The sequence below is a fragment of the Cyprinodon tularosa genome, unplaced genomic scaffold (genome assembly GCF_016077235.1).
Source record: "Cyprinodon tularosa strain WSP-4 unplaced genomic scaffold, ASM1607723v1 ctg123, whole genome shotgun sequence".
NCBI lineage: Eukaryota > Metazoa > Chordata > Actinopteri > Cyprinodontiformes > Cyprinodontidae > Cyprinodon > Cyprinodon tularosa.
The window spans coordinates 985,741-1,008,833 of record NW_024038037.1 but is presented as its reverse complement, the minus strand read 5'-3'; the positions used below and the strand labels follow the sequence as shown (position 1 = coordinate 1,008,833).

General features: G+C 41.8%; 1 protein-coding gene across 1 annotated transcript in view; it reads left to right on the top strand.

The window, feature by feature from the left end:
* The window catches only part of LOC119777371 (titin-like), a 214,274-nt gene that overhangs the window by 63,308 nt on the left and 127,873 nt on the right, over positions 1–23,093 (top strand). The window contains exons 49-74 of the mRNA XM_038276228.1: positions 52–330; positions 1,557–1,835; positions 1,933–2,220; positions 2,307–2,585; positions 2,789–3,070; positions 3,304–3,582; positions 3,667–3,945; positions 4,586–4,864; positions 4,949–5,236; positions 5,316–5,594; positions 5,784–6,065; positions 9,341–9,619; positions 9,711–9,992; positions 10,102–10,380; positions 15,645–15,932; positions 16,058–16,336; positions 16,561–16,842; positions 16,924–17,202; positions 17,314–17,601; positions 19,123–19,410; positions 19,508–19,798; positions 20,932–21,219; positions 21,334–21,438; positions 21,511–21,796; positions 21,875–22,058; positions 22,145–22,228. Coding sequence (XP_038132156.1) covers positions 52–330; positions 1,557–1,835; positions 1,933–2,220; positions 2,307–2,585; positions 2,789–3,070; positions 3,304–3,582; positions 3,667–3,945; positions 4,586–4,864; positions 4,949–5,236; positions 5,316–5,594; positions 5,784–6,065; positions 9,341–9,619; positions 9,711–9,992; positions 10,102–10,380; positions 15,645–15,932; positions 16,058–16,336; positions 16,561–16,842; positions 16,924–17,202; positions 17,314–17,601; positions 19,123–19,410; positions 19,508–19,798; positions 20,932–21,219; positions 21,334–21,438; positions 21,511–21,796; positions 21,875–22,058; positions 22,145–22,228 — 6,875 coding nt within the window. The remainder of the gene's footprint in view (positions 1–51; positions 331–1,556; positions 1,836–1,932; positions 2,221–2,306; positions 2,586–2,788; positions 3,071–3,303; positions 3,583–3,666; positions 3,946–4,585; positions 4,865–4,948; positions 5,237–5,315; positions 5,595–5,783; positions 6,066–9,340; positions 9,620–9,710; positions 9,993–10,101; positions 10,381–15,644; positions 15,933–16,057; positions 16,337–16,560; positions 16,843–16,923; positions 17,203–17,313; positions 17,602–19,122; positions 19,411–19,507; positions 19,799–20,931; positions 21,220–21,333; positions 21,439–21,510; positions 21,797–21,874; positions 22,059–22,144; positions 22,229–23,093) is intronic.

Sequence of the window (23,093 nt, the reverse complement as noted above, 5' to 3'; positions counted from 1 at the left end):
TTTACCAACTATAAATGCTTACAAATGACTAATGACACCATTTACTTGTAGAACCACCATCTTTTGTAAAAAAGCTGGAGAACCTGAGTTCGTTGGTTGGCTGCGATGTTTCTCTTCAGTGCACACTGAAGGGTACTGAGCCAATTGCAGTGTCCTGGCTCAAAGACAACCATGAGCTAAAAGCAATGGAAAATTTTCACGTTTCATATGAGAACCAGACGGCGCTGTTGCAGATCAGCGGCTTGCAGAGCCAAAATGGAGGGAAATACTCATGTCAGGCACAAAATCAGGCTGGCAGCCAGACTTGCTCAGCTGTGTTGACAGTCAAAGGTAGGTTAAACGTTTTTAAACTCTGCCAGCTTTAAGTAACTCCTATATTTCATCAAGACCTATACATTAAATTAAAAATTATGTAATTGAAGCAGGGTGCAACAATAAGCACAATCCACTACAAATATCACATCAAAGCAATTTAAAAGGCATTTAGGGGCGTGCAGGTAGACAGTGGACAGTGTACACAACCCATGTACATGCCTTACTGCTCGATGTGGGCAAGTGGGGTTCGAATCCGGCCTGTGGTCCTTTCCCCCATGTCTCTCCCCCTCCCTCGTGCCCCCTTTCCTGTCAGCCTACTGTCGAAAAAATTATCAACTAGTGCCGTAAAAACTCCAATAAAAAAAAAAAGGCATTTAGGCAGAATTTGTATCTAGCTATACAAATCTAATTTAGTCCAAGTTAATATGAGTCATTATAGTTTTTTACCTAATTACTATATGTAACTGTTTGTCAAAGTGCAGTGTTTAGGTAATGGCTTAAAGGTATAGTGGATGATTTTTACAGTAATGTTACAGTAAGTAAGCCCAAGTCACTTTCTGAATAACTGAAAAGCCCACCCTACCTAATTTCTGCTCCTGACTGAGATCACCTATCAAATGTCTAAGCATGTTTTTACGGTCTGTCTCCACCGTTTGAAGACAGTAAAAGTAGCCCAAGAAGATTTACATTAAGCTATGTCAGATTTGCCACTAATTCATCACTGAAACCTAATCAGAAGCGTAAGCACTAGCAGTGCACATGTTCAGCAGAAGGAAACTAGCAAACTAGTAACAAGAAATGAGCACATTCAACAGTGTCAGGAGAGCAAATCACACATACTGGTAAGTGGGACAAGTAGTAGATATCATGAGCCCCCAGAAATATAAACCAAAAGAAGATGGTCCACTATACCTTTAAAAGCTATAAATTAGGTCAACCAAGAGCACCCTATCTTTCCCTCGGGGCTATTTCCTTTTTAATTTTCTTACATGTATCAAGAAGCCATTTCCATTTAGAAGGTAGAGGACATGATAGCAACCATCAACCACTAATCATTGTAAAAAAAACAGAAATAGAAAAAAAAAAACTAGGTAGACCCATACCTTCAGGAAATAGGACCAATTTGGGCTTGGACAGATATGAATGACTTTACAAGAAAACCAGAAACAAATATATTTTTGAATTGTTTATTTTATACATCATTGTTGATAGTTTGGCTGACATTCTCCTTGGTATCCCAGAACCAGCTAAGATCACAGAGGAGGCCAAGTCCATCAGTGTGACTCAGGGGGATCCAGCCACAATGGAGGTCAGATTCTCCGGCACAAAAACCCTTAAGGCCAGATGGCTAAGAGCAGGGAAGGAGCTTGCCTCAGGACAGAGGTTTAAAATACAAAGCACAGACACAAGCTCTGTGCTCAAGATTCTCAAAACTGAGAAAAGTGACATAGGGGAATTTACCTTTGAGATTTCTAATGATGTCGGACAAAGCTCTTGTGAGGCCACGCTCACAGTTCTGGGTCAGTGCTTGATTTGTTAGGTTCAATTCTAAGGGCATATTTCTTTTATTTAAACTGATTTGCAGCTCTAACCCCTTTTTTCTGTAACTCATCTTAGACCAAATAATTCCTCCATCTTTCACGAGGAAACTGAAGCAGACAGAAGGAATTAAAGGATCATTCGCTCATCTGGAATGCCTTGTCTCAGGCTCCCTGCCAATTACCATCCAATGGTTTAAAGATGAAAAGGAGATTCAGGTCGACGAGAAAAATAAATGTACATTCTTTGAGAATGTTGCTTGCCTAGAAGTCTTGGATCTTCACCTTAAAGATGGTGGGAGTTACACCTGCATTGCCAAAAACAAAGCAGGGACAGTCCAGTGCTCTGCAATCTTACTTGTGAAAGGTCTGAACTGTTGTATAGGTTTTTTACTAACTAGCTAGATTTTTCTGGCAGGTCTTTACAAGCAGCGGTTTGCCTCTCTCTTTCAGAACCACCATGCATTCTTGAAAAGCCTGAATCCATGAATGTTTTACCTGGATCTAAGGTCCAGTTCAATGTACTGCTCTCTGGCACACCACCCTTGACAATCAAATGGTTTAAAAACAAGAAAGAGATTTTATCAAGTGCAAACTGCTCTGTGATGAAAGACAACACATCCACCTCACTGGAGCTTTTCTTTGCTAAGAGCTCAGATTCAGGAGATTATGTATGTGAAATTCAGAATGATGTGGGCTCTACCTCCTGCCAAGCAACGCTTTTTGTCAAAGGTTATCTGTTTTTATTTTCTATATGAATCTCTGTTATAAATAACATCATATTACCTTATTCAACATTCATGGTCTGAACCAGTGGTTCTCAATATTTGTGAACAATTTTCACCTCAGTTAGTATTACATTGCGATCCTCATCCTGAATGTTTCCCCACAGTAATTATTCCACTTCTCATTTGGCTTTTTATTCTAATTCCCAGAGCCACCAAAGTTTACCCAGACCCCGGCCCGGGTGTCTGTAGTGCGTCCTGGTCAAAACAAAATGTTTGAGTGCCAGGTGACAGGCACACCTGAGATAGACATCTACTGGTTTAAGGAGGGCTCTGAGATCAGTGCCGGTGATCGCTACAAGATGGCATTTGTAAATTCTGTGGCCACTCTGGAGGTCTGTGCAGCTGAAATCAAAGACGGAGGCCTTTACTACTGTGAGGCTCGCAATGAGGCTGGTAGTGAGAGCTGCAGCATGGAGCTCAAAGTCAAAGGTTTGTTGGGCTGGAGTTCCAAGGATCCCTACCCTTGGAAGTTACCTTAAAACTTAAATTGTCACAGATTCTAGGGGAGTATGTTTCTTATCAAGAAAGAATAAGCAAAAATCTCCTGGAAACGAATCGTCCTAATGAATCTGTGACAAAACAACTGTTCATCATGTATCATTTATTAGATAGTGACCTTTGTAAGAAAAGTTGAAGGTTTGTCTTCTCTCCTCTCCTCTCAGAACCACCATCTTTTATCAAAGACCTTTCTCTGGTTGATGTTGTGAAGGGTTCCACAGCTTGTTTTGAGTGTCAGGTTGCTGGAACAGGTCCCTTTGATATAACCTGGCACAAAGATGGAAAAGAGATCAAGCCCAGTGCCAAACATGCCTTCTCCCAGTTGAATGACACCTTAACTCTTGAGATTCACAGATGTGATGGTGTAGATGTTGGTGAATATCAGTGTACTGTAGCTAACGAGGTGGGGAGCTGTACTTGTAAGACAACTCTCAGCCTCAAAGGTTGGTTTCTGTAAATTCAAAAAGTCTTGTATCTTTAGTTTTTGAGCTAAAAGCAGCTAACTTAACTATGTTTTTCCCCAATAGTGCCCCCAACATTTACCAAGAGGATTGAGGACAGTGTTACTGTTCTGGGTAAAGGGGCAGAGTTTCAGTGTGTTGTGGTGGGTTCTCCAACTCTTTCTGTCCAATGGCAGAAAGATGACAACTGGATTTTGGAGGATCCAAACATTGAGAAATCATTTGAAAATAATATAGCGACTCTAAAGATTGCTACCTGTGGAGCAACTCAGGCAGGCAGGTACACCTGTCAGGTGGTTAACGAGGCTGGGCAAGATAAATGCTTCGCTACACTCACCGTGCAAGGTAACCTACTCAACCAATGAGCCTAATTCCTTATTTTTTATACTTACATACCAACTTATTATGTATAACTTGGTAGTACCCCAAGTGTTCCAAAGGGTTGGGAACCAAGACCAGACCAAGACCTTATATTGTCTTGGAATTGTCTTGGTCTTGATATCTAAAGGTCTTGGCCTTGTCTTGGTCTTGGTACTCCTTGGTCTTGGTTGGTGTGGTCTTGACTACATCACTGCACCCCACTATTCGAACTTCTTAGCTGCAACAGAGGTTAATCAGATGCTGCTATCACCCATTTGCCATAAGGTTTTACACATTGTATATGAACATGATAACCATATTCTTTAAATCAGCAGTTTCATTTTTCTTATCTCATGAAAAAGATAGGAAGGTTGTCAATGGAGCATGTTGTAAGCATTGCAAATAAAATGGGTGGGCCTGCCTAGAACCAGAAAACATGCCATGTATGAAATCAATTACATCCCTTTTTCATCCTATGTTTGAACTTCAGCAAGTCGTCTTAACTACTGCTTAATCCACCTAGTCAAGTCAGCATGGGAGAGAACTGGTGTGCCTAATATAGTGGCCAGTAAATGATCATCAAAGCGAGGAAATTCTTTGACCTTGAATTTGCTTTGCGTTGTAGAACCCCCTCAGATCGTAGAAAAACCTGAGGAGATCAAGGTAACTGTGGGAGATCCAGTCAATCTGGACTGCAAGGTGAAAGGCTCGCCTGAGCTCAAAGTGAAGTGGATGAAAGATGGAAAGGAACTTCAGTCCATCAGGCAGCACAAGCTGATCTTTGAGAACAACATCAGCAGCCTGAAAATTCAGGCTGCTCAAACAGCAGATGAAGGAGAGTACATGTTTGAGGTGTCAAACCACATAAGCAGCTGTTCTTGCAAAGTTAAAGTGGTTGTTTCAGGTTGGTATGACCATCCTGATAACACTCTGTCATTTACACCAATGTGAAATCATATTGATCTCATTAATCCTTTCTTGGCAACAGAGCAAGTAATTCCTCCAAGCTTCATCAAACCACTGGTAGACATGCAGGAGATTCTGGGCTCCTTTGTTCAGATTTGCTGTAAAATATCTGGTTCCCTCCCAATCTCTGTGGAGTGGCAGAAAGATGGGAGTAAAGTCTCCAGTGGTGTCAAACACAAACTGATTCAGCAGGACAACTCTGTGTCTGTGGAGATTGAACAGCTTGAGAGATCTGATGCTGGATTGTATTCATGCAAACTGACCAATGCAGCTGGGAGCTGTGAATGTAGTGGATCCCTTAGGGTCAAAGGTCAGTTTGGCTGGTAGTAATGTCCTAAGACAACAAAGGTGAGTGATTACTTTAACCTAGTTTGCTGTGTTGCCTTCAGAGCCTCCAAGCTTTGTGGTGCTGCCCGAGTCACAGGCGGCTCTACCCAATGCCATGGTCCGATTCAAAAGCACATTCACGGGCACGCCGCCCTTTGCGGTCAAATGGTTCAAGGACGACACGGAGCTCATGACCGGTCCAACGTGTTTCATGGGTGTGGATGACATGTCCTGCTTCTTGGAGCTCTACTCAGTGGCCATAACTCAGAGTGGAGTTTACTCCTGCCAAGTCAGCAACGATGCTGGTTCTGTACGCTGTAGTGCAGATTTGACGGTCAAAGGTTGGACCACATTTTCTGAATCAATCCATCTAATGCGACTGCTGAACTTATTGTTCCTCCTTTCTGTAGCTCCTATATAGTTAATCTAAACATGTTGTGTTGCAAGCTCATGATTGTCAGCTCCTGTCTTCTGTTACTGTCTGTTTTGTGTGCTTCCTGCTGCTTATTGTCTGTGTTTTGGACTTCCAGAACCACCTGAGTTTGTGCTGAAACTTCCCGCCACTAAGTTTGTAAAGCGGGGTGAGCCACTCCACCTGGAGTGTAAAGTCCGTGGCTCCTCCCCTCTGAAAACGACCTGGTACAAACACGACACCAAAGTCTCGGACGGGGGCAACTACAGGATGTCATTTGTTGACTCGGTAGCGGTCCTGGAGGTGCTGTCCTGCAGTTTTGATGATGACGGAGTTTACACCTGCGAAGCGCAGAACGATGCGGGCAGCGTGAGCTGCAGCACCACGCTTTCTGTTAAAGGTCAGGCTTCTAACATAGCTCTAATATCTTGGTGCTCACGCCTAAAGCTGACGTCCGTAACAATCTACCTTATCTCTGTCCTAATTCAGAGCAATCACAATCAGAAGTGCTCATTTTAATAATTCATCAGATTGACTTAACATCTGTCTTTTGCTCAAATTAAACATTATTGTTGACCTCTTTAACCAACATGATTAATGAAATTAAATCCTAACATATTTTCTCAATAACCTTGATATTTCACCCATACTTAATAACCTGCTCACTAAAACCTACTTCCTAAACTTTCAAACTGTTCCTTTTTCCCATTTTACTAAATAATAACTTGTAGAAATTCTTCCAGCTCTTTCTAACCACATAATCTAGACTGTTATCAAGTCAAAACTGATCTCCAATGACAAATGCACCATCTGAACCATTGAATAGATTAACAGATTTTATAAAGAATCTAAATTCATACATAATGGCCTCTTTAGTTTTAATTACAACAGATTATTCTTTCTTTAGTTTACTTAGAGAAATCTCAACCCCCTTTCCTGTCACTCACATTTCAATTATCAGTCCGCCCATTATCTATAATTGCTTATCCTTGCAGGGATAAGCAGCACTGATTCAGTTCAATTCAGTTTATTTATATAGCGCCAAATTCACAACACATGTCATCTCAAGGCACTTTACAGTTCAACCAGATCATATAGTCAAATTGATACAAAATTTTCTAATCTAAGGAAAACCAGTTGATTGCATCGACTCATTGACTCAAATACAATCCCTCACTTCTGGTCCCCACTGATGGGACCAGAAGTGCCCAGTCCACGACAGGACAACCCAAAGACAACTTATTAAGTCTTCTTTCAGAAGCAGTTTCAACATGCAGTGCAACACTACCCTAACCTGACTCCGCCAGATAGATTTGCTCAGCATATCCATCTGGAAACCTGCCGTTGAAGTAATTTTGGGAAGGGGCGAAAATACTGGTTAGCTGATTGGCCTATGTTGGTGATAGACGGGCCAAATAAAGCAATCAGATCAACGAAGCATATGACGTACTAACAGAGCGACAAGAGGAGCCAATTGATAGATCAAACTCTTGCCGAAACCAGTCGGGAGAAGAGCAAAAACAGCTTTTTGTCTGAGAAAAGCCTCCAGAGCAGTGTTTTGCTCTTCTTTCAGTTACGAAATACTCTGTAATTCCGATAAAACTTGCTCGATAGCCACGCTAATGCTAGTTTCATCGGCTGAAGCCGCCATGTTCTTTAGACTGAACTGTCGCGCTTCTCGTTGCGTCACACCTCAACCCGCCTCAAAGCCAATGCTGACTGGACGTTCGTTTGGTGAACGGCTCCAAATTTTCTTTAACGGAAAGTAGCCAGACTGATCTGCGAGTGAAACCTTGAAAGCTCGCGAGATCAGGATGGTCTGACGAGGCTAACACTACCCCATTTTAATTAGTACTTAGTAAGCTGACATTAATAACACAACCTAGAAGTTGCATTACATAACATTGTGATCTATAGTGGATTAAAAAAATCACCTTAATCAATCCATACTCACAATTTTACCTAACATTTTATTTCTAGTTGAGAAACATCACATATTTCATCTAATCAGACAGCAGTTTTTCCTTCCACTAACTGCACTCATTTATGTGCCTTCAGTTGCATCTCCCCTTTATTAAAATACACTTTAAATGCATTATTCCACTTTAATGTCCAGCCTGTTCTTTTTTTAGGAGCTGCTGTTTATGAACGAGTCTTAAAGAAATGAAGATTTCACATGTTTTTCCAACAGTCTGATCTTATTTAGGCCATAGCATAGCCATAGCCCTGACTCCTACATAACATGGCTACATTTAGTTTTCTTTAACTTTATTTATAAAGGTATATTTCAGTGAATCTCAGAATCATTCTAATTTATTTTATTAATTCACTTTATGTATAACTCATATAGAATTGTTACACACACAGATTTATTTTTAGTGTTTATTTCTGTATTGATTATTAGAGCCAACAAAGTCCTAGAAATCTGTTTCTCTGAAAATCCAATTGTTACACAAGAACGATAGAGACAATGAGACGGAAGCAAGAAGGGAAGGATGCGCAGTATCCCAAAGAGATCACCAACTTTGAACAGAAATTATATTTTTTGGGGAAGTCAGGGCTCCTTAATCCCCTCAGCGGTGCCAAGGCAGTCATTCAAACAAAAGAAGCACCAACCAAGTTTTAAAAGTACTTTGAAACTAAATTTTGGTTTCAATTAGCTTCAATCCATGATAACATTTTGCAGAAATACTGCAACATTTTGCTCAATTTCTCAAACATTAATGTAATAAAGAGCTATAAATTTTGTTTTAAAAAATACTGATCTATAGAACCGTTTAGATGTTATTAGAATAATCAAAATGCACCAATTAAAACCAAAAACCTCAGTCTTGTTAAAAAAATGACACAAAAAATTGGAACTAAAATGTTTTAAAAGTTGTTTTATACTCTTCTAAGCCAACAGATCACCATTATGATGACAGTAACATTAAAAGGCAGGAAATTACAGTAATTATTTACCTGAATTCTGACTCCAGATAGACACAACTTTCCTTCAATGTTTAATATTAAATGACCATAATTAGCTTATAGGCTGCAGAATATCAGTAATAAACATAAGGGATTTCAGGACTTTAAAAAGAGGAATATATACTGTTTAGCTCAAACTAAACTAAACTTATAACTAAGCTCAATTATCCCTAAAGAGTTTGAGAGTTCAAATACACAACTTTTATCTTGAAAACCTGTGTGAGGAAGTAATTTTCTTTATTTAGAGGATGGTAAAGTACAACACATCTTCATTATTAAGTTTTTCTGGAAAAGGTGCAGGAAATTGATCAACCATTTGGATTTGATAAAATATGCATTCAGATTTTATATAGAATAATAACCATTATTTCAATTTAATTTAGTTTCTAACCTCTGCAGAAACACAGCTGCTGCATATTGACTGTTGCAGCCAGTGTGGTTTGATCCCTGCAGCTGGTTACCTCCACAAAAATAGATCTTAATTATATAAAAAGCGAAAAAATAAATATATATAATAAAAAAAATATAAATATATTATAAAGTAGATTTTAATTATAATTGCCAGTTTCAGCTAAATGTCTGTTAGACTTTTGAAACTTAAGCTAAATCATTCTAAACCCAGATCAAACACCAGAGTTGGTTGTTACAGCTGTCAGCTGAGGTTCCGGCTCATGCCTCTGTAACGGTGTCCTGATCTTCTCATAGACCCCCCCGCATTTGTGAAAGTTCCCTCACCTGTTGAGGGGCTGAAGGGGAAGGATGTGAGCTTATACTGCGAGATGAGTGGCTCAGTTCCGCTCCAGATCGCCTGGTTCAAAGACAGGAAGCCTCTGATGGAAAGCAGGAAGTATAAGATGGTGAGCGAGGGCAGCTCAGCCACGCTGCATGTCATTGGGATAGAGCCTTCAGACGCCGGCGAGTATGAGTGCAAAGTCTCAAACAGTGTAGGAAGTGACTCCTGCCACACGGCGGTTAAACTCAGAGGTCAGTAGAACCCAGATGGACCTTCAGGTTCCCTCACCCCCCCACCCACTTTCTCACCCTGCCTTCTGCGCTGTTTCTGTCCTCCCCTCAGAGCCGCCATCATTTGTGGAGAAACTGTCAAACATGACGGTGATGCTGGGCGAGGAGGTGACCCTTATTGCCACTGTTAAAGGCTCTGAACCCATTACTGTGTCCTGGGTTCAGGACAAGGATCACATTCTCCGCGACAGCGACAACCGGAAAATCACCTTTGAGAACAACCGGGTCGCACTTACCGTGTTTAAGGCCGATGCAGCCGTGGCGGGCAGATACACCTGCACACTCAGAAATGATGCTGGAAGTGTGGATTGTTTCGCTAACTTAACTGTCCTAGGTTTGTAAACGTATAATTCTCTCCTCCTCTGTCAGTTTTGTCCTCCAAGCTAACGTCTGCTGCAGGTTTGACTAAAAGCGTTTTTCTGATCCCCCTCTGCCACTCCCAGAACCGGCTAAGATCGTTGATAAACCCGAAACCCTGAGCGTGACGGCGGGCAACATGGCAGCCCTGGAGGTCAAAGTGTGCGGAACGCCAGAGCTGGTCCCCAAGTGGTTCAAAGACGGGATGGAGCTGGCCACCGGCAGGAAGTACAAGATCTCCTTCTCCCAGATGATCTCCAGTCTGAACGTGCTCTCCACAGAGAAGCTGGACTCTGGAGAGTACACCTTCCAGGTCATGAACCAAGTGGGGAAAGATCTGAGTAAAATCAACCTCACCGTTTTAGGTAGGTGCCGTCTGTTTTCCTGACTCTAGATTTATGCTCTCTTTGGTTTGCAAAATAAGATAATGTGTTTTTTGTTTTTTTTTATACACGTTTGTTTGGTAAATGTGAAAATAAAAGTTGCTGATTCACCGGTTCTTTTCCAAATATTAGAATATCATGAAATAAGTCGACTTATTTCAGTAATTCAAGTCAGAAAGATGAAACTATTATGGATTTCTTACCCACAGAATGATGAATGTTGTCCCAATATATGATTTTATTCCTGTTTTGATCAATAGATCTTGAGGTCTTCTAGAAGTTTATCCATTATTAGGACCAATTAATGAAGAATACTTTATTTTAGTTTGCTTATAAAGCTTAACTCACATCTATGAGCCACTCAGGCAGAAAGAGCTGGATATCAGAGAACCCCCTCCCTGCAGAACATGATACAGCTCCATAGAACAGTGACTCAGAGGTTGGCATGCTGTAGACCAGTGGTTCTCAAAGTGGGGAGTCGCCCCCTAGGAGGGCTGCAGTGTAATTGCGGAAAAGGAAGGGTAAATATTAACTAAACAAATATTCCTTTTTTTAAAAAGAAGTAATTATGCCAACATTAAATGATCATTGCTATCATTTTGGGCGATATGGCTGAAAAATGTGCAGCAGAGCTTGTGAACGAGCACAACTCCCGCTCCCCGCTCAGGAGGATGTTCGCTCATTCGTGTCACCGCTCAAAGTTGCGCTGGGACACTCCCCTCAAAATGTGCTCCATGCTCACCTTCATTCTCCTGCCTTTCCAGCAAAATCGCTCCGCGCTCGCTTACATTTTCAGGAGAAGGCATTTTCTGACATTTTTCCTTCATATAATTATGCCCTGAGACATGTGGAGGTTGATTTATTGATGTGACCGATACACGTGTATCGTGTTATTTACTTTGCTGTTAAATTATCGCACTATTTCCCAGCTGTGAACGTAACACCTCGCTTGGTAGCAAGGATTTGTCTCCGCTCTAGTTCCCTCTGGCCTTTGAATTGAAAGCCGCTCTGCACTCCGCCATATTTCTTCCGCTCCGCTCACATGCTCTGATGTATAGCAATATTAGCCTTACATATCAGTCAATATCGATAATTATTGATTAGTGTTTTAAAATAAAGATCAAATTTAAATAAAGAATTTATTTAGTAGCTCCAAGTCTGTTTAAACTCTACCTTTTAAAAATAGAACAGCCTGACTACCAGCCTGGCTTAGTTTGGCTGTGAGATGTTCCTTTGATCTGCCTACATCTCCCAGAATGCCATAGGTTTCTGGATCAGTGGATCTTTTGATAATTTCATCTAGTGTATTTTGTAGACATGACGATCAATATATAACACGATATATCGTGTTTTATATTGATATTGATTCATGGCCTAACCCCAATTACTATTAAAGCAAATAAATAAACTTAAAAGCAATTTTAGTCTTCATCTAAACCACAACAAAATTAATATTTAAAGATTTAGAAGCAAAACAAACAACATTTGAATCCAAAACTCTGAAAATCCCAGACAAACCTCTGCTCCTAGTTATTTAAACCCAAACTCAGGTTGTTGCACCATAACAATATCAGATAAAATGAAGAAAATCACCTTATTTGTATAAGAATGTTAAATTATGCCCAAGTTCTGTCCTACAACACCACAGGGAGGTCTGTGATTGGAGTGCAGTCAAGCAGACAGCCTTTAGTGTCCTCTAGGATAGAGTTCTGGTGAGGTTTCTAAGTCATGCAGGTCATAATTATTTCAAAAAATTTAAAAGTTTTAAGACGTTTTACTTCCCATCCAGGAAGCCTTGAATTGAAAAAGCTTCCTGGATTGAATGTCTTCAAAGTTCGAAACAAAGTCTACTGGATTGTTTTTTTTATTTTGTTTTAATTACTTTTTTTTTTAGCACAAAACTGCCCCTTCTAAATGTCATTATCTCAAGTGAACTATTTATTTTACTGTATAACAAAACTCAGCATTGCTAGCGATCTGTTCATGGTTCAATCTTTGGATTTTCTGTTTCATGAGGAAGATATAAAAAAGAATAAACAGCTGGTTATTTTAATACTTTTACTTTTGAAATGAAATTGCAGAAACTAAAACAGAAAAATATAAAGTGCTGCCTTTTTATTAATTTAGTAGATTTTTCTTTCTTTTGATTATTTAATTTTTTTATAGAAACATAGAATAAAAGGGCTGAGTCTTTTATTTATAAATGCAGAAGTTAAATTAGAATACAAAGCGTATCTGTTTTCTTCCGTCATCAAGGGAGGAGTGAAATTTAAAAACCTACTTGAGCTTCATTTTCTATTTTAGTTCAGAAAATATTAAATTACTTTAAAGTAGAAATAATTATTATCTGAGAACAGATGTGATCATTTATTTCACGTGAGCAGGAAATGTAACAGGCTGCCATTCGACCCAGAATGACATTCCTTTAAATCCTCACTCAGGTTGAGATTTTTGACACTAAAAACAAAACCTGTCATACATAGAAACCTCAGAACAGAGATCCAAGTTGGTGGAGAATCAATATGTTCTGCAAGAATTGTTAGGAGATTTTACAATGAAAGTGAAATAAAGGGCTTTATTGCACTTTATCAAACCAGCAACCTGCCGTTTTTAAGGACCATATTTTTCCTCTCCCACTCATATTTTCTGCCCCTGCCTAATCTGGTGCTCTTGTGAAATAAGTGATGACATCATGTTTCAGAAAAAAAGTAGAAAAACAAAAACACATTTTTGTTTCTGTTTTAAATTTGTTTAATTTTTTGTTAATCGAAATGCAAAAAACTCAAATCATATTTGAAATTTTCACACAGAATAAAGAAACAGGGTATTTAAATTTTAATCTTCTTATTTTACTTGGTTTATCCTTTTTAAAATAAAATAAAAATGCATTTAATTAAAGACATAATTAGTATTTTTGTCTTCTGGCAGAACTGGAATTTATGGTCTGAACTTCTGGTGCCTTATGTTTTCAAACTGCATTAAAGTGCAGGGCTCGATGTTAACCATCGCCCGATCTCCCGGGGCAAGTAGTTTTTAATTGTCGGGAAATTACAAATTACAATGCATTTGCCTGCAGGACAAGTGCAATGATCGCAAAAAATAATTATCACTCAAAATTACTCTTAAATCACCGACATTCGATGAAAACGACCCAGAAGCGTTGCCGGCGCCATTTTCGTTGTTTTGTACACATTCTCACGTGATTTGACAAAGCCTGGTAATTTTCCGCCAGATGGCGTGATTTTTGTCCACCTAGCGGTAATTTTGAAGTAGTTACCAAAACGACAAACGAGCCAGAAAGCGCTATAATATGGCAGTCTTCTGTACAGTGATGCAGGTCATACATAAAAAAAAATTTATTCATTTTTTTTCTCTCAGACATTGGAGAGGTGCATTTAAATGTTATAGAGCTAAACATGTTAGATTGGTGACCTGTTATGTTATTATTATTGTCTTGTTGCTGCATTTATTTTGTCAGGGAAAACTAATCCTGAGTCAGTTAAAAGTCAGGGAATTCTGAAATGATGTCAGACTGTGGAAACCCTGAATAAAATAACTACGTATAATGATTCTCTAGAAAAGTCACATTATATTAATAGTATTATCTTGTATAAACATATCGTGACTCTAATATAAAAGTTTAATTTGTGACATTCACTTCTGATTTATCTTAAGTTTTTAACCTGTCAAGTTTTTTTTAGATTTTTAACATTACAATTTATATTTTTCCAAGCACACAACAGTTTAAAGCAAAGTTTAGTTTGAAAAGAATGTGCAGGAAGGATGAAAAGCATGTTAACACGGTAATGTAGGCTTGAGTTCATTATCTGACGCATGCAGATACACACCAGGAACCTGGAAATTTAAAAAATACTGAATTACTAAAAACATTTAAAAAGCAAACATGTTTTATTGATATATATACAAAAATGAATATTAGGAACTATATTTATCAAACATTATAATGGGCAGGTAAAAATAGTTTCTGGGCAAATGAAATGTGAAAGTCACTTGCCCAAAGGGCAAATGGTAAAGATCCTTAACGACAACCCCTGAAGTATCTCATTCAGAGCATGTTGTGACTAACAGTTTACAATAAGCATCTTATCTTGGTGTTAAACTGGACAAATCCTCCTACAAAATAAGCTACCTCTCTGGTTTATAGCTGTCATTAACCTGACAACCATTTCCTGTCCTGGGCTCGGTATCTAGATATCAGGTAAAGGCATACATGTATCAGATTGCTTCTTTGAGATCAGTGGAAAACCTTGAGAGAAACCATCATAACAGAGTAATACAGAGCTCCATGACGCAGGAAACTGGAAAATGGAGGCTGCATACAGCAGCTAGCTTTCCTTTTTCATTTGCCAAAAAGTGATGTTCTGCCAGAAGCTGATCAGCAGTACAAACTGTCTAGCAACTACAATGTCTGCTATAGGGGCGATTATGCCCATTATTTAGCATATTAAGTTACAGGCTATTATTACCCTAAATTTAGAAAATATATTAGACCTCCAAACCTGTTTAGTTATCATTACCTGAAAACATTGCTTTATATTCATTTTTCCAAACACTACTTCATGTCAAACTTTTTTGTCTTTTTTTTCAGTGTACTTAAAGAAACAAGCTTTTCCGTTTTTTGATTGGCTCAATTTGCACTTTACTATTTTTGGAACATCACTGTCACTATCAAATAAAGCAACAGCTGTACATTGATTTTGCTTTTGAATTTGACGACTGAAAAAAAAAAATACAGGGGATATTTATTTATTTAGATATTACATTTTAAATTCAGGTTTTAAAACATTTTTGCAATCTTGTTTGAAAACAGAAAAACAGAAGAACGAAACGTACACTGATTGCCGTTTTTTTTTTAAATTAACTCTCATAATTTATGTTAATTTCTACCATGACGCCCTTTCAATTGCAATGATTGGCCAATCAGAACCCCATAGAGAAGCTGTGGAGTGGATGCGAGACACAAGAGCCAATCTGACCTGGACAAGATGGATTGGTGGCTAAAGCAGAGCTCTTTGAGTCTGTGGAAGCCTACAGGGTCCCTGGTTCAAATCCCCCAGACTGTTGCTCAAGGCCCCTGAGCAGGGCCCAGAGATTAGATCCTGAATCCTCACTGGGCGCGTTAAACGTAGACAACAGATTTCATTCAAAAGATGTTGATTAATGTTTAATATTCCAGTCCTGTATCATCAGCCCTGTTTATAAACTGTTACCTTCCTCCTGAACAGATAAGACGGTTCCTCCGACGTTCACCAGGAAGCTGAAGGACTGTAAGATGACTGTGGGAGAAGCTGCAGATTTGGAGTGCAAAGTCTCAGGCTCCCCTCCATTCACTATTTCCTGGTACCACAATGACGAGGAGATACAGACCGGACCGAACTGCGAGCTTTCATTCAGTGACAACAGCTGCACCCTCAGAATGCCCACCCTGAAGCTGTCCGACTCCGGGGTCTACCGATGCAAAGCTGTCAACGAGGCGGGGTACAGCGAGACCTCAGCCACTTTGACAGTCAATGGTTAGTGCCTGCCTCTAATAGAAACCCTTAGACCTCAGTTTGTGTCGAGTTGAGTCGCATTTCAAAGAAACGTCTAAACTGACTTTCTGTTTTTCACCTTGTTTGATGCTTTTTTTTGTTCACAGAACCGCCGTCCTTCGTGGTGCCACCTCAGCCGATGGAGGCCATGCCCGGCTCTAACGTTACCTTCTCTGGCATTGTGAAGGGCAGCGCCCCCCTCACCCTGAAATGGTTCAGAGGAACAAAGGAGATCCTGCAGGGGAAGGACTGCACCTTCTCCCTGAAGGACAACCAAGTGACTTTGGAGCTTCAGAACGTGAGCCCATCTCATGCCGGGGAGTACACCTGCCAGATCATCAACGATGCAGGAAAGGAGAGCTGCGCTGTCAATCTCACAGTCAAAGGTGTGTTTGTCAGGAAGATCTAGTTAGAACCAGAGTTAGAGAAAATAGATCTCTAGTGGTAGATTTTTAGATAACCAAGACTGGCTTTGAAGGAGATATAAAGGTTAGCCAGAACTTAACCATGGAAATCTAGACACCAGATAAGTGGATCAATAAAAGGCTGTCCAGATGTTTTTCCTGTGTTATCTGTAAAGTAACTGAGATGTTTTGGTTATGTTTGTCAGAACCGGCGTCCTTCTCTAAGAAACTGAAGGACGTGTCGGTTGAGAAGGGCAAACCTTTAACCCTGGAGTGCTCATACACTGGAACCCCAAAGATCACTGTGAGCTGGTTCAAAGACGGCCAGCAGATTTTTGCTTCCTACAAATACAACATCACCACCACTGAGAGCTCCTGCATCCTGGAGTGCCTCAGCACGGACGACAAGGAGGCAGCTGGGACCTACACATGCCAGGTGTCCAACGATGCAGGGAAGGACACAAGCGAGGCAGTGGTTTCCATTCTGGGTATGTTGTTCTTCAAACCTGACAGGTTAACTCCTGAAGGAGGCTGTACCTTCTCACTCTCATGTTCTATGGTGTCCACAGAGCCTCCATACTTTGTTGAACCTCTGGAGCCAATGGAGGTAACGGCAGGCGATGCAGTGTGTCTGAAGTGCCAGGTGGCGGGTACGCCTGAGATCAAAGTGTCCTGGTTCAAGGCGGACGGCAAAGTTCGGTCCAGCCCCACCTGTAGGCTAGAGTACTCGAAGGGCATGGCCTGTCTGAAGCTCAGCAAAGCCACCAAGGCTGAAATTGGGGAGTACACCTGCAAGGCAGAGAACAAGATCGGCTCTGCATCCTCTACCTGCAGACTCAATGTTCTCGGTAAGACGGCACAGACTGAACGGACAGAACGATCCCTTAGAGATTCGATTCATCTTTTACCTTCAATTTTATACAAATCCTGAAATCTTCCGTTGATTCTGTTTACTCCAGAGGCCAAAACGCCTCCATCCTTCCCCAAAAAGATTACAAGCCTGCAGGAGACAGAGGGCCAGGCGGTCCGCTTCGAATGTCGTGTTGCAGGCTCGTCACCCATCGAGGTGTCGTGGCTGAAAGACGGCAAGCCACTGTCGGAGGGAGGCGAGTTCTCCATGCTGTACGATGACAACACGGCCGTGCTGCAGATCGGCTGCGGAGAGATGAGGCATTCTGGGGAGTACACATGTGTGGCCACCAACAGCGTGGGCTCGGCCTCCTGCAGAGCCAAACTCACCATCCAAGGTCTGTAAGGCTTCCCTAAACGAAGCAGAGGGACTGCTTTGTAGTCTTTAAAAAGAGTAATCTAAGTTTGATCAGACATCTTGAGAGTTTTCTTTATACGCAGGTGTTTAATTTATCTGTTGTCATGAGACCCTGAATTATTATTCATTTAAGCTGAGAAAAGCCTCCAAACTAAAGGCATCAAGCTTCACATCTCTGGTTTGGAGCCAGTGTGTCACAAATCTTTTTCTCTTCTATTAATATTCCTCAGGTTATTTCCTTTCTCAAAGGCACATGTTAATGACCCAACTCGATGAATAAATTAAAATAACTATTAAACATAACGGTTTTGTTCTGTTAAGCCAGAAGAAACGAATGCACTACACTGCCTATTTCCTGTTTGGTACCTAATGGCAGAAACTCTGGCCGTAGTGCCGTCCACAATGCCTGGCACACCTCGGACACTATCCCACACACCATGCAGGACGCTAGTTTGTAGCTCTGTGCGACGCTCTCTTGGTTTGCACCTGAAGCCAAAACACGCAGCGCCATGACCAGTCTTTGGGGAACACTCACAGGTGAACTGTGTGTCGTCCAGCGTCAGATGAGGGGTTGTAGACGGCAAACAAGCTCATCAAACCGAAACACAGACACCCACAATCCTAGCTAGTTCTTGATTGTCCCTCTTGCGTTGTAGCGTGGAATAACATAGCGCAGACCACGCTTTAAAATTGGGCATAAATCAAAACTATCTGCATCATACCTGCGACAAGCTCACTGTGACACACTGCTGTGGGAGGACGACCAGCCCTTAATCAAATTCATTGTAACTATAAACTTTAAAGGCACTAGAGACAGGCGGGAAATGAGATTCAGGAGTGATATGGCTGGCGCTGCCGATTACTGAAACAACCATGAGTTCCTGTATCAAAGCTTCTTGGGGCGTGCATGCAGCGTAAACTGATGTCACATCCGTAGGACTGCGGGGAAAAATCAGGACCTGAATAGCATTATGCTACACACAGCCTGTTCAAGGCAATGAGAGATACGAGGGTGAGCTCGCTGGTTTTAGGTTTTTAACACTTCATTTCCTATAGCTTTAAAAAAAAAAACTGGTATGCATTTGTATTCTTTCAAAATTAATGCCCATAGCTCCTTCAAATCATCAAAATAGCAGCTTTTCTCAGCAGGTCTACAGATCTACACACTGAGTCTGGTCTTGGTTGTTAACATCTTAAGGTCCTTTTTAACCAGGAAGCTGAGATAAACATACATTGTTCCCACTTCTTTAGTTTTAATTTAACATTTCAGCTTGAAACATGAAAAATCTTACAAAAGGGAGAACTTCCTTGAAGGTGCAGAGAAACACCTCTCTGGATCTCTGGCTGCTCAGCAGAGGGTGGGTGGGGGGCTTCTGGACTGCAGCGACCTAGCTGTGAGCAGAACAGACTGTGTTGAAAGAAGTCAGGGACCATGAACCTGGTGACCATCTAATGGTTTTTCCTTGTCTTAACTTCCTGCTGCTTCTTCACGGGTCCACAGAACCCAGGTACCCGCCAGTGTTTGACAAGAAACTGTCACCGCGGGAGGCGACAGTGGGGGACAGCATCGAAATGGAGTGTCACATGACTGGCTCTGCCCCCATCAAAGTCACATGGTCCAAAGACCACAAGGATATTCGCTCTGGAGGGAACTATAAGATCAGCTGTGTGGACAACACGGCCCAGCTGACCATCCTGAAGGCGGACAAAGCCGACACAGGAAAATACTTCTGCCATGCCTCCAATGACATGGGGAAGGACTCTTGTTCCACTGACATCACTGTCAAAGGTATTTTGCTCTTTTGTCCAAAGCGCTGATACCGCGGCGCTCAGGTGAGTAACCCACACTTCCCCTCTTCAACGTTTCTTCTCCTTCTTGATTTCAGAGCGTAAAAATCCACCAGTGTTCACTAAAAAGCCCTCAGAGCACATGGAGGACATGGAGGGCAAGCTGGTAAAAATCGAGAGCCGAGTCACGGGCTCACAGCCCATGTCAGTCACATGGTTCAAAGACGATGAAGAGATTAAAAGCTCTGACAAATACGACATCAGCTTTAAGAGCAACGTGGCAGTGCTGTGCATAAAGAGCAGCCAACTGACTGACAGTGGCAGGTACTCCTGTCAGGCCTCCAACGAAGCTGGGAGAGCTTCCTGTGACGTCACCGTGGGCATCCTGGGTGGGTTGGATGTTCAAAGTTCACTCAGTGTTGAATCTGCTCACAGCAGGAAAAACCAGATGATTGGCTACAGGTCTCTGCTGAGGGATTTTCAGTCTTTAGGCTTTTAGAAGAAAAAAACTCAACATACTATAATCAGGAAAACACCTCTGGCTGTAAAAGTCCCGGTCCTCTGGTTTCTGTCAGGTTCCTCTGGTCTCTCTTGGGTTCTCCATGTGTCTCTTGGGTTCCTCTGGTCTCTTGTGGTTCCTCTTGTCTCTCCTAGGATTGTCTATTCTCTTTCAGGTTCTTCTGGTCTCTCAGTTTTCTCTAGTCTCTCTCGGGTTCCTCTAGTTTCTCTCAGGTTGTTTTAGTCACTCTAAGGTTCTTTTAGTCTCTCTCAAGTTCTTTCAGTCTATCTCAGGTTAATCTAGTCTCTCTAGAGTTCCTCTGATCTCTCTCAGGTTCTTCTAGTCTATCTCAGGTTAATCTAGTCTCTCTAGAGTTCCTCTGGTCTCTCTCAGGTTCATCTAGTCTCTCTCGTGTTCTTTTAGTCTCTCTCAGGTTCCTCTACTCTCTCTCAGGTTCATCTAGTCTATTTCAGGTCCTTCTAATCTCTCTTAGATTATTCTAGTCTTGTTATTTTAGTCTCTCTCAGGTTCCTCGGGTCTTTCTCGGTTTTTTCTAGTCTCTCTCAGGTTCATCTAGTCTCTCACGGGTTCCTCTGTTCTCTCACAGGTTCTTTTCGTCTCTCACAGGTTCTTTTTGTCTCTCTCAGGTTCTCTTAGTCTCCCTCAGGTTCTTCTAGTATCTTCCAGGTTCCTCTGGTCTCTCTCAGGTTCTTCTAGTCTCTCTAGGGTGCTTGTAGTCTCTCTCAGGTTTCTCTGTCTCGCTCTGGGTCTTCTTGTCTCTATCGGGTTGTTTAAGTCTCGCAGGTTCTTTCAGTCTCTCTCAGGTTCCTCTATTGTCTCATATTTGAATGTTCGTCTAATGGGACGGGATAATCTTTTCCCAACAGCCCCCATACTTTTTTCAATTTCAAAGTTTCAAGAATCGGATTGCGAACTATTATGCTGGTGTGATTTCCATTTCTTGCTGTTTTCTGCAGCTGATCTTCTGTGCTTGCGGCTCAAATGATTTCCTCTCATACTCAGAATCCAAGAAGCCTCCAGTGTTTGATGTTCCACTCAAACCAGTGACTGTGGATGAAGGGGACAAGCTGAGCCTCAGGTGCCACGTCTGTGGCTCCGCCCCTCTGAAGGTCCAATGGATGAAGGACAGAAAGGAGCTGTCATCGGCGGGCAGCATCCGGCTCAGCTTCTCTGACGGTACAGCCAGCCTGGAGATCGGCTCTGCCTCTAAACACGATGCTGGTGATTACCTCTGCAAGGCCACCAACGAGGCCGGCGCCGAGTTCTGCAAGGCCAAAGTCACAGTCAAAGGTAGAATCTGATCGTCCTCAGATCTGTGTGCAGTTTGGAGACCTAGCATGGATGCAGAACTTTAGTCTCTGAATGAAAGATGTTCTCATTCCTTCTTGTTTTGATGTTTTCCAGCAAAACAAGGAGCAGCTAAGCCTGAAACTCCAGCAGCTGCTCCAACCCCCAAACTGGACAATCTTTACTTCATTGAGGAGCCCAAGTCCACACATGTCACAGAGAGTAAGATGAACAAAAACAGAAAGCCCTGATAAATTCAGTGGGTTCCATGCTAACATCAATCTGTCTCCACAGAGGGAACCGCCACCTTCATTGCTAAGGTCGGAGGAGAACCCATCCCAAGTGTGAAGTGGATGAAAGGGAAATGGAGACAGCTCACTCATGGCGGCCGCATCGCAATCGTGCAGAAAGGTCAGGAAGCCCAGCTGGAGATCCGAGAGGTGACCAAGTCTGACTCTGGTCAGTACCGATGTGTTGCCTCCAACACTCATGGAGAGATCGAGTGCAGCGCAGATATGCACGTTGACGCAAAGAAGGAGGCGCCGCAGGTTGAAGGAGACCTGCGGGCCAAACTGAAGAAGTGAGTTTGGTGGAGAAGTTTCTCAGTTAGAACCTGAGTCAGTAGAAAACTCTGATATATGATTCCTGTCACCTCCAGGACGCCGTCCAAGCAGAAGAGCCCACAGGAGGAAAAGGACATCGACATAGTCGAGCTGCTGAGAAATGTCGACCCCAAAGAGTACGAGAAATACGCCCGAATGTACGGCATCACCGACTACCGAGGTCTGCTGCAGGCCATCGAGCAGCTCAAGAAGGAAAGGGGGGAAGAAAGTGGAAGACCGGTGAGGATCCTGACATCTGCTGCTCATCGGTGGGATTGATTGAGAGGATTGATTAGGGTGCTGAGTTTTAACATTGATGTTGACAGGAAATGGAACGTGGAGACAGAGAGTCAGATGAGGACATGGCTCGACTGGTGGCCGACCTGCAGAAGAGGATGGAGAGGACTGAGGTCAGGACACACTGGTGGAGTTCTTTATTCATCCTACAGTAGCAGCCATTCAAAATTTCCCTACTTTCCTTGATGGATCCTTGGTTGGTCCCCTACAATTCCTTTTTAAGCATCAGTCTTTGTACTGAAATATTCTTCTGTCATGATTTGTGGACATTAAGATCTAAAGAGAAGCGTTACCTCCTGGTCAGACCCTGTAATTCAGTGAAAGGGTGGAGTCAGAGTAAAAAAAACATGTTCATGGAGGGGATTTGGCTGAGAGTTGCAGGTGAGTGGTCTGCCATTTGGCTGCCGTTTGACTGGGAAGGGCTATTTTGAATGGCTGCTACTGTAACTGTCCAGGTCTTTAAAGATTCCCGGAACTAAAATGTCCCTATAGGGTATATATTAAAGGTTCTAGCTATTAATTAAAATGAACCAAACTAGGATTATACTTTAAAACTGTTATCCTTCAAAGTAGTGTTGCACCGATACCGATACCAGTATCGGACGGGGCCCCGATACTGCCCTAAAATGGTGGTAACGGTATCGGTGAGTACCAACAAATAGGGCACCGATACCATTTTGAGAGCCATAAGTTTATTCAACTATTGTCACCCACTCCTGGTAGGCAATAAAAAGTTCTACTGGATTCACTTTGTATTAGATTTTTTCCTGCTTCACAAAGGTAGGCAGCAGCTTGACAAAGCCATGATGGCAATTATGTTACATTATTATGGTATCGATATCGGCCGATACTGCACAGCCAGGTATCGGTATCGGGGCCAAAAAATGGCATCGGCGCAACACTACTTCAAAGTAAACCTAAATAATACAGCATAATTTACTGAACAATTTTCTAAATGCAGTAGTTTCTCCTGTTCTT